Source organism: Mastomys coucha, unplaced genomic scaffold (genome assembly GCF_008632895.1).
Source record: "Mastomys coucha isolate ucsf_1 unplaced genomic scaffold, UCSF_Mcou_1 pScaffold9, whole genome shotgun sequence".
Lineage (NCBI taxonomy): Eukaryota > Metazoa > Chordata > Mammalia > Rodentia > Muridae > Mastomys > Mastomys coucha.
This window is the reverse complement of record NW_022196915.1, coordinates 46,286,893-46,298,031: the sequence shown is the minus strand read 5'-3', so window position 1 is coordinate 46,298,031 and position 11,139 is coordinate 46,286,893. Positions and strand designations below refer to the sequence as shown.

The following is an 11,139-nucleotide window of genomic DNA, read 5'->3' as shown; positions in this document are numbered from 1 at the left end:
TTTTTTGCTACCTTCTTTGTTGTCTTACACATTTAATGTTATCTCCTGTTTTCAAAGCAAAGCCACATGTTGTAGATACTACAGGCTCACTGAGAATCTTTGATGATTTCTTTTGCCCTGTGGCTGGTTCTTCAGTAGAGATTATTTCCAGTGCAATCTGTCCCAGTCCTGTGTGAGGTTTTGTTGTTGTTGCCATCATCCATGCTCTGTTGATTTTTTTTTTAAGACCTTTGGGGAGGAAGCATCACAGTTGTCTCAGAACACTTTCTCATGGAATTTTGATTCTTCTCCACTGCTCACCTGTTACAGAACTTGCCACCTCTGCTTCCTCTTGGGAGAGGACTCTTGTGATAGCACAATGGGTCTCCATGTGTCCTGAGCTTTCTGCAGAATGACCAGTCCTCATCAGTGTTGATTGCTTCTTGTTTTAGTCTGTGTTCTGTGGCTGTGAAGAGTTACCATGACCAAGACAACTCTTATAAAGGAAAACATTTAACTAGGGCTTGCTTATAGTTTCAGAATTAAGTCCATTGTCATCATGGTGGGAAGCATGGCAGAAGGCAGGCAGACATGGTGCTGGAGAAGTAGCTGAGAGTTCTACATGAAGATCCATAGGCAGCAGGAAGAGAGAGAGACTTGGAGCTAGCCTTGGACTTTTGAACACTCGGAGCCCACCTCCAGTGACATGCTTCCTCCAACAGAGCTATACCTGCTAATCCTTCTGAAGTAGTACAACTTCCTCATGACTAAGCATTCAACTACATGAGCCTATGGGGTCCATTCTTATTCAAACCACCACAGATGCCATTTGTTTTCTTGATTATATCATTCTGATTAAGATGGACTTATAGTTTAATTTTATATCCCTAAAGGCTGAAGTTGCTGTTTTTCTCGTGTGTTTACTTGAGAATCAACTGTCCAGTTAATTCAGTTCTCATGCTACCATAAAAGATGATTTAAGCATGTGTGCTTCTTATCATTGTGTGTTGGCCTGTGTTTGAGGTGGAGGACAGCCAGTCAAGGAAGTTAATATTTTGTCAACTAAAAACACACATGACCAACAAAAGAGTTTCATGATTTTTTATTAGTTATAATCTTTATCTATTTGAAAGGTCTACAAAGAGACACCGTAACTATCAAATCAACTTTATAGGGGAAAAGGCATGAAGTTGAGAGTCTTTCAGTCAATCAGAAAGTGTTAACACAAAACATATTTGGTATAAGTTCATTTCCTTGTAAACATGGCATATATAACCTCTCAAAGTTGATGCATCCTTAATATAAATTTTCCTTAAGATAATGATATTTATGGTATTGGAAATTTATATTCCTTGAAAGGACAACTGTCATGCTGCTGGCACACAGTTTCCCTCTGCAGCTGTGTCCAGCTGGTGGTCCACATTCCCAGCTACTTCTCCAGTGAGGGGAAACATTTAGGTCAATATTGATATAAAACTTGACGAACTTTGTTCTCTTGCAGCTTTGGTTCGCCTTTGTTAATGGATTTTCTGGGCAGATTTTATTTGAGCGCTGGTGCATCGGCTTGTACAATGTGGTAAGCATTCCCCTTTCTATCTGATAGCGTGGAGAACTTCAGGGGAGTCTTCACTGTTTATGTCTGGGAAGTGTATCTAAGCCAATCATCTGTGTACTTAGCAGGCAGCACAGATATATCTTTAGGGCCTTTGTTGCTGCCACACATCCTGCAGAAGCCCAAACTCTCCACACATGGTTTCAATCATAGCAGATCATTCTTGAGTAGCCCCATGAAATTATTAACCCATATATCTTAGTAATGGACTTCTGGCTACCCTCTTGCTAAATATCTCTGCAACATTTTCAAGGAAAAATTTCTGTCCTGCATCTAAACTCACTCCATTTTGTAACATTACTTCTGAATTCTTAAACCTAAATATGAACAAAGAATATATGACCCTAGTGAGATTTTTGCCTTTCTTGGAAGAATGTCTATGAATTCTGAGGGGTTTTTTTGTAATTAATTGATGAATAAATCCAAAATCCAAAACCAAGTAGAAACTATAAGCTAAAATGCCTAGTTTTCTTTTTCCCCTCCTCTTGGGAGAAAATAAAAAACAAAAACAACAACAACAAAAACAAAGTGGTGGTCATTGCTAAGTGCCATAGCTACCCATCTGTGGGTCATTGTAGTTACTCATCTCTTGAGATGGTCTCTCCTACTGCTTGGAGCACCAATCCTAGCTTCTTGCAGCTCATGGAGTTTAACCTCTGAAGTAGCTGCTCCAGGAGGTGTATAATGGAGAGAGTATGGCTCAAAGAGCTCACGGTACTGTGTGCATTTCTGGCTCTGAACTCACATCCTGCAGTGCACTTTTCTCAGTAGCTGCCATATTGGCTATAACATGCTGAACATACAGTGTGACCTGGGCCTATGTAACTTTTAGGTGAAGAGGATCAGGTGTATGGGCTCAGACTCTGACAAGGCTAAGTTCTGGTTTTGATAAGTTAGTTGACTGTATGGCTCCCTGCAGAGTGTACTTCCTGCTTGTCAGATCCACTAAAAGGTGAGCAGTAGAGAGAGAAGAGCTGAATTAACGTACTAAGAATCCCTTCCAACCGTCTTCACCAAACATATGGCTCAAGGGCCTTGCTTCTGTGTACTGAGGAGGGACTGGGAATAACTAGATCATCTACGACTAAAAGCCACATAGAAACCCATCAGCACACCTAACTCAACCATGAAGCCAATCCCCTGGAGGCTGTGCTTTAGAGTTGAGGAAAGCCTAAGATGAATGCCACCCTATGGCATAAGTTGGGTTTAGCCCAATTTTCATGCCCAGGTTATGAGGGCAGGATGGTTTTCTTAGCTCTGGGTAACCCTGGGAAATTCAAGTTAACCCAAGAAATGTTCCGTGATGGCATAACCAAATGAGCCAGAATAGGCTGAAGCATGATGCTGATCAAAGCAAGAACCACAGTCCACTCACAAGAAAGAAATGCAAGGGCTCGCTTTTGAAAAATGCAGATTCCTGAGCCCCACAGTCACACAATAGAAAGTGCCTCAGAGATAAGTGCCCTTTTAAAAGAATGATCCTGAGGACTGTTTTGTCCATGAAAGGTTAAGAACCTCTGTGACATTTAATATATAAAGCTAAGGATATGTTTTGTGTATACGGTGTCCCACCAACCAATAGAGAAGAGGACTCTGTACCAGAAAAGTCAATTCTGAGGTGAAATGACCACAGGTTACCAGAGTCCGTAGATAGGTATTAAAGTGGGTGCTGGAGCCTTTCTGCCAAGATGGTGCCAAAAACGAAGAAGGAAACCCCTGCTGCTCCCAAATCAAAGCCAAGGCCGAAGTGAAGGCCTTGAAAGCTAAGAAGGCAGTGCTGAAACGTATCAACAGCTACAAAAAAGAATATCACGGCACCCACCTTCTGGTGGCCCAAGACCCTGCAGCTCTAGAAGCAATCCAAATATCCTCAAAAGAGTGCACCCAGGAGAGACAGGCTTGACCAGTATGCTATCATCAAATTCCCACTGACCACTGAGTCAGCCATGAAGAAAATAGAGGACAACAACACGCTTGTGTTCATTGTGGATGTCAAGGCCAACAAGCACCAGATCAAACAGGCCATGAAGAAACTCTATGACACTGACTTGGCCAAAGTCAATACCTTGATAATGCTTGACAGAGAGAAGGCGTATGTTTGCTTGGCTCCTGATTATGATGCTCTCAATGTTACCAACAAGACTGGGATCATCTAAACAGTCCAGATGGCTAAGTCTAAATATATACTTTTTTCACCATTAAGAGTGGGTACTGGAACATTATAGAGGTACAAGGGTATGCTGGGAGGTGCTGGGCATGCTTGGGTACTGGGGTGCTGGGTTGTACTGAGGGTACTGGTAAGAAAGGTGTTTCTATTTGCAGCAGACCAGGAGTCCTAGAATCTCTCACACTAGAAGCCCCAAAACTTTTGAGAATGTGAAGATATATTATTCACTTGTGGGTGCCATAACAAAATACCAAAGGCTGAACATATTATAGAGAAAACAGGTTTAGCTGGTCACAGTCTAGGAAACTGAAAGTCCAAGATTGGGCAGCACTAATTGTTCAGCCCTGGTGAGCCCCTTCCCTGATCACCTTGCACTAGGCCACACCTCTTAAAGGTTCAACCACCCCAGCACCCTCACACTGAAGACCAAGCCTCCTAGCAATGGACTTTCTGGAAAACACACTTAGATCATATTCAAATTAAAGAAAAATTACAAAAAGGAACACAAAGAACTCTCCTAGCTATCCTTTATTGGAAATAACCCCAATTATTAATACTTTGCTCTCATTAACTGTGTCTCTCTGAGCATGTGCCTACATCCTTCACACACACACACACACACACACACATTCACACTCATTGTAGACTTGCTAAGAAGTGTAGTGATCAGATTGGAAAGCCTGTGCACAGTGCTGTTCTTGAACCCATAACTCATGTTGCTATTGCCCCAGTAATGTCCTATTATGCAACTCGGTTCCAGTCCAGAGCCAGAGACCTTCTATAAGGGGCAACCTGTGAAATGTAAAACATTTGCAGTAGTTCTCTCCTCCTTTTTCTCTTCCTGTACCATTATTCTTTAATGTTTGATTACCCAGGCAGCTAATGTAAATCATTGCTCCTCGGTTTTCCACACCCTGTTAAACAGAATGAAACAGACTAGATTTTGCGTGTCCCTAAAGACGGAGCTATGTCACATTAGATTCTCATTATATTAGTTGCCTGCCTACGATGTCACTTTCTGAGGCTTCCGGTTCTCAAGTCGGCTACAGACTGAGCCTCTCAGAAGTAAGATTCCCGTGTTGCTGAGACCTTAGGGGTGTAGTGTTGGGCATTACGAAGAGACACAGTCTCACAGAAACCTCTCTGATCCTCTGGTTCTCACAGTCTTTCTGTCCCTCTTCATGACTCTTCCCTGAGCCTTTGATACAGAAGTGTTTTGTAGGTGTGGTCATTGGGACTGGACTCCACAACTGTACATTATGGTTGGTTGTGGGTCTCTGGAATGGTCTCTATCTAGTGCAAAAAAGTTTCCTTGATGAAGGGTGAAGAATGCACTTACTTATGGAATAAGGACACATATTTAGAGTATACTTAGCAATTATGCTGGTTTAGTAAATTGTCTGTGGTAAGTAGGTTCTCCACCAAGATCCATAGTCTCACTATCCCTGAGAAGTTGGCTAGGTTCAGTACCAGGCATGATGTCCATCGCACTGAGTGGGCCTTAAGTCCAGTTAGAGAGATGTATGCCACCACTGCAGCTCATGGGGCCTCAACTCACACAAAAAACTACCAGCAATAAGGAACACTGAGACCAGGAGAAATGGTCTTGCCTGGGGAACAGAATTCCAGTGGGATATCTGATACCAAGTGGTCATCCCTGAAAACATATGTATACAAGTAACATTTTACAGACTAAGCTGGTTATATATTTAAGAATACACATGTGTGCACATGTCAACAACTAAATAAAAGAGATCCTAAATCTAAAATCTAAAAGAAGGGATCATTGGGAGGGTTTGGATTAGAATGATGAAGGAGAAGGGGGAAATGATGTAATTCTAATCTCCAAAAAAATGTTTTAAACTAAAATGCTAGGGGGAAAATCTTAAGTTTTAACTAGTTTCATGATAGCATATTATCATGACAGCTCTCTTTTATTAATAGTTATCACTGTTAACCTTAATTGTGCCTAATTTAAAGCTAGGGAAAACTGTAGTGTGTGTCAGGCACAGCCTGTCTGTGGTAGTAAGTGTTCTCTGACTTTAAGCCTATGAGCTCAAAGAACCCCAGAACTATAGTTCAGTTTCTGTATCAGTTAAGTTTGTGGGGAAACAGAGGCCACCAGGGATAAAAGCTGCCTGGTTAGGATAGATTCAGCTAAATGTTATGTCGTTTTTAGTGAGGACATAACTGTAATATTTTTAAAATTGTTTCCAAAAAGTAATCCCATTATCAAGCCAGCATAGCTTTAAAAAGAAAACTATGACCACACTTCACTTGCAATTACAGACATCAATATAAAATATCAGCTAATGGAGCCTCATTCTGTGTTAAAAGAGTAATTTGACCAAGCAGACCCATTGTCATGAGTTTGTACAAGAGTTTCAAACTAAGAAGAAATCATTCTAGCTATGTGAATAAAAACTATGTGGATAAAAATATAGTCCCATCAGTAACTGCTACTTGTGTTTGTGGCAGTTCAGCTGGCATTCCCAAAATAAGACCTGGGGGGAAAAATAGATGTCAATCAGTCAGATTTCAGCCTGCTTGCAAAGCTGCAGCGCACCACCTTCCATGACAAACTCCCAGACTCCCTTGTGTCTGTGGACTGGCTATCGAGGCAGGAGGACCACCCATCATCACTGCAGAGTTCAGAATCACCCTAGAATTCTCAGCAGCCAACCAGAAGGTTAAACAACTGTTACACACATCGGGAGAGTCGTGAGCAGTTCCAGTGCTCGTGCAAACACTCATGCAAATGAAACAGCAGCCACATAAGTATTGTCCAAAGTGAGTGTTTATCCAGAAAACCAGAAGGAACCAGCAGAAAAGTACTAGAAATAGGTGAGAATTCCAGAAGAGTCAGATAAGACTTTTTTTTCTGCTCTAGTAATCAGGAATTCTATTTTTAAGTCTACCAATGGGCTCCTAAAAACTGCAAAGGTACAAAACCTCCTTTCAGAAAGCAATTAAACTCATATGTGGCTGGGCAGAGTGGCACATGCCTGAGTCCCAGCTTCCTATGAGGCTGAGGCAGGGAGAACCATTTGGGCCCAAGACCTGGGGACCAGCCAGGTCGCATAGTATGATTCTGTCCCTCATGTGTTTTGAAATTAAAAATTATATAGTTGTAATTTTATAGTATCCATATGAAAAAAATCCCAAATTCTTAATGAAAGATTAAAAATCACTTGGACTTCTTAGAATGTCCTGTAACCCTGGCTACTGAAAAGCCGAGGCAGGAGGATCTTAACTTCATCCTACCTGCGCTATGGAGTGAGATCAAGGCTGGACAACTTCATAAGACCTGTCTTAGAATTCAACAGTAAAATAAAAACAGGGCTGGGGATTCCATTCAGTGGTACAAAGTATGCCCACCGTGCAATATCTCCAGCACCACTAAAAACAGACAAAGAAATAAAGACTTAAAAGGGGGATTTAGATAGAAACTATACTTTTAATATGGGAAGATATTACAGAGTCATCACTTCCTAAGTTAATATATACATTTACCTGATGCAAACAGGCTTGAGGAGCACAAGAGGAGCTGTGTTACACTGTAAGTGAAATAAAGGAGTTCTTGAAAACAGATATGCAAAACATGTTTAAAAGAGGTCGTAGACTTCACTATCAGACTAGCCCCGAAATCAACATCAAGAGCAGTATATTCCTTACAGACCCAGAGGCAGAGACTGTAGAATTGGGTTCCATTTCAGAGTCTAGAACAACAATACATCAGAGTCTAATAAACCTTAATGGTGATTTTTTTTCAACTTCATGGCAAAGTGTGAATTAATTGTGTTTTCACATCTGGCTCATTATCTGGGAAAAAAAGTGAATTCTTAGCTTATACCTCATAGGAAAATAAATTCCAAATGGGAAAAGTAAAACCGTGAGACTCCCCTAACATACTCCTAAAAACTACGCATAAGCTCAGGGTGGGAAAACCAACCGTCAACAAGTCGACAGTCACTGGTTTTGACCACTTAAAACTTAAATGTGGCCGGGCGGTGGTGGCGCACGCCTTTAATCCCAGCACTTGGGAGGCAGAGGCAGGCGGATTTCTGAGTTCGAGGCCAGCCTGGTCTACAGAGTGAGTTCCAGGACAGCCAGGGCTATACAGAGAAACCCTATCTCGAAAAACAAAAACAAAAAAGCAAAAAAAAAAAAAAACTTAAATGTGATTAGGTTGCAAAAGAAGCCATTTTTGGAAGAGGAAAAAAAAAATCCAGTAGACAATGAGCACAACTTAAAGACCCAAAGAACCAGGGACTCAAAGAACTCTCAGAGACAGATAACCATGTGTGAAAAGCAGAAAAGGGACCTAGCTAAGTGTTGCAGAAAGTAGCAGATCCAGATGGCCAGCATGTGCGGACTCACTGGTGCACAGGGAAATGTAAAAGAGTTAATATCTGACTTTCTCAAGTGAGAGAATCATAAATGTGGAGTAAAACAACCACAGATAGGAAAGCTGGCAAAAAGGTCACTCTCGTTCTTTGCAAAGGGAAATATAAAGATTGGAACTCTTTTTAAAATGCAAGCAGGCAACATCATATAAAATTAAAACTGCATGTTTCCTTCTAGGCCCAGCAGCTTAGACCCATGGGGGAAAAAAGCAAAGAATATATTGTAGCCTATTGTGGATGTTTGATGCATGTTTGTGGTAACAAAAAGAGAGGTAGAATCAAAATGAATATGTATGGATTAATGGATTAATAACTCAAAACTATGGTACATCCCTACTGTGAGTTATTATATGAACACTAGAGAACACTAAAAAGACTGCATTCGAGTTAAATCCAAGGGCTTTCTGGGCTTTCTGTGCTGTGTTGTTCAGCAAGAAAACAATGATGAGGATAAATGTGTGTAACATCTCTGTTTTGTAAAAAATAAAAAGCAAACCAGAACCAAAACACAAAACAAACAAGCAACAACAACAAAAACCATGGTCCCTAACCAGTCTATCTAGGTGAGTGCAGTTTACTTAAAAGAAAGGAGGTATGGTAGAGCTTGCTGGGCCGTCCGCTGATAATGAGGGGGTGAAGAGGGCTTGAAGTACATTGAGAAGCGATTCAAATAAAAGAGAAAAAGAAAAAAACTAACTGGGTCCGAGCTGGTATACACAGGATGCATGGCCACATGCAGAGAAGCAGAGATGAAAGCATGCTCCCAAAATGCATGCAGAGCTCCCGAGACAGTCCTTGGCCTTTCCCTCCACCTGTGAAACACACACCACCTGTTGATGCAGAGAAGCGATAGCAGCAGCAGCAGTTCTCCATCTCTTCGTAGCCTGTTGAAACCCCAGGGCTGCTTTCCATCAGCCCTGGGCCAAAGCAGGTGCATGAGAGAGTTCCTGCCTCAGTCACCTGTCTGTTCCCAACAGCCCAGGGAAAGGTGCATTTCACTGCTCAGATTCTCAGTCTCCAAGTAGCTGGTGTGGGTTTAGGATTCTCTTAGAGAGGCTTGTTGGATCCCATGGCTGCAGAGCTGGCTGGGTTTGTGGATAGGGATTCCATCCAAGCAGAGGGTAAATTATGAGCCGGTCTCTTTGAACTTCTTAGAACCAAGTGAGAGAGTGACCTATGGGCCACATGTGCCCCAGAGTGAAATGGCACATTCCTGCCAGACACATCTTCAAACATCCAGCTTTATTTGGCAATATAGAAGCCAGGTCCCATCTGACCCTGAGGAGAGCAGGTGAAAGTTCCCACCTCAAAGCACTCACTCTGCCTCCAGTGCCTGGCGATGATTTCTGGGGACTCCTCTCATCTTCCTACTGTGTCCTCAGCCAACCACATCCTTTCTGTGCTACAGGCTTCCCCCTAAACACATTGCCAGTGCCTGCAAGTTTTAGAAGGGTGCTCTTCTCAGAGGAGGTGCCAGGAGCCAATGGTCCACACTCGGCATCATCTTGCAAATCCTATATAGATCCTGTCCCCTGCAAGTCGCATACACTGAATCCCTTTTCTCAATGGTGCCATGACCTTCTCGCCAAGCAACCTTGTCAAACCCCCACACTTCACGTGCTACATTTGTGTCCCACTATGGTCATGAGTCACCTCTGCAGTCGACATGGGGGCTTCAGAAGCTTCCTGGCCTATCTTTCTCTCTGGAGAAGTGTCAGTGTTCCACACAGCGTCTGCCCCCATCTCGTTCACAGTAAGTGACTGCTGAGTGAGTAAGTGTATGGCTTGCCTGTGCCTCCTAAAACCTTAGGAGAGAGTCAAAGGTTGTACAGCTCATGCAGCCAGCCCTGACAGAAAACCTGCCACTTCCCAGAGCTAACTGTGGTACAAGCGCCATCATGGCAAGTTCTACAACAGGACGGCAACTGTTCACCAATGAGTTCGTAGCTCATCAGGAATTTATGTTTTCAGTGTTCTGTGCCTTCATTGGCATGGATTAAAGGTTTTAAAAAGTGACTTATTTCTTTTGTTCTGTTTGGAGGATGTTTGGGGAGCTGTGAATCATGCAGCCCCAGGTTTGACTGTAGAAGTTAAGTCATCACTGACCACAAGCTGAAACATTGGCACAGAGGGAGGTAGAAGGGCTCTGAATAACGAACGGCTCATTGTCTCCACACAGATCTTCACAGCATTGCCGCCCTTCACTCTGGGGATCTTCGAGAGGTCTTGTACTCAGGAGAGCATGCTCAGGTTCCCACAGCTTTACAGAATCACTCAGAACGCGGAAGGCTTCAACACTAAGGTAAGAAACTGCTGTGGAGAGGCAGCTGTCCCCTACAGAAGGCACAACCCTCCTCCTCTTTCAGCTCTGATCACCTGTCTGTGAGGTAAGTGGTGTCTGACAGAAGGTATTGGCGTAGCCCCTTCATGTCCATCCCTGTGATGCAGAAACACTTCCCTCAGGTCCAGCCAGCATCTCCTTCCTTCTGCTTGAGGCTCTGTATTCTGTGGGCAGCATCATCTCCAGCCCCTTTCCTTTACAATCAGCAGCGTCCTTTCAGGCAGCCCTTGTTGAGGCTGGCCACAAGCCTGATTTACTGGTTTTAACTTTGCGTGTGAGATAGATGCACATTGGTGGAGGGAGTGCACACACATGCAGGTGCATGCAGAGGAGAATACTGGGTGTCTCCATCTGTCATTCTCCATGTTACTTTTTGAGACAGGATCTGTCATGGAGCCTGAAGCTCACTATTTAGGCTTTCTGTCCAGAGAGCTCTCATCTGCCTGTCTCTACCCACCACCCAGTGCCAGGTTTATAGGCATGTCCAGCCAGTTCTGACTTTAACATGTGCTGAGCATTAGAACTAAGGTCCTTTCATTTTCTTAGAGACTCAAAATATTTCATATTTTGGAGGCTTTTTCAGGGCAAGGGTAGAATTTGGAATACTTACATATATATATATATATATATATAT

At 42.8% G+C, this 11,139-nt stretch overlaps 1 protein-coding gene and 1 pseudogene across 10 annotated transcripts in view; both read left to right on the top strand.

Annotated features, from left to right (window-relative positions):
• Atp8a2 (ATPase phospholipid transporting 8A2) overlaps positions 1–11,139 on the top strand; it is a 554,904-nt gene that overhangs the window by 393,587 nt on the left and 150,178 nt on the right. For all 10 annotated transcript variants that reach the window (XR_004116436.1, XM_031362595.1, XM_031362603.1 and 7 more), the window contains 2 exons: positions 1,481–1,555; positions 10,344–10,466. Coding sequence is in view for 9 of the 10 variants with exons in the window: in XM_031362595.1 (XP_031218455.1) it covers positions 1,481–1,555; positions 10,344–10,466 (198 nt within the window). In the remaining variant the exon portion in view is untranslated. The remainder of the gene's footprint in view (positions 1–1,480; positions 1,556–10,343; positions 10,467–11,139) is intronic.
• On the top strand, positions 3,280–3,782 carry LOC116085145 (annotated as a pseudogene).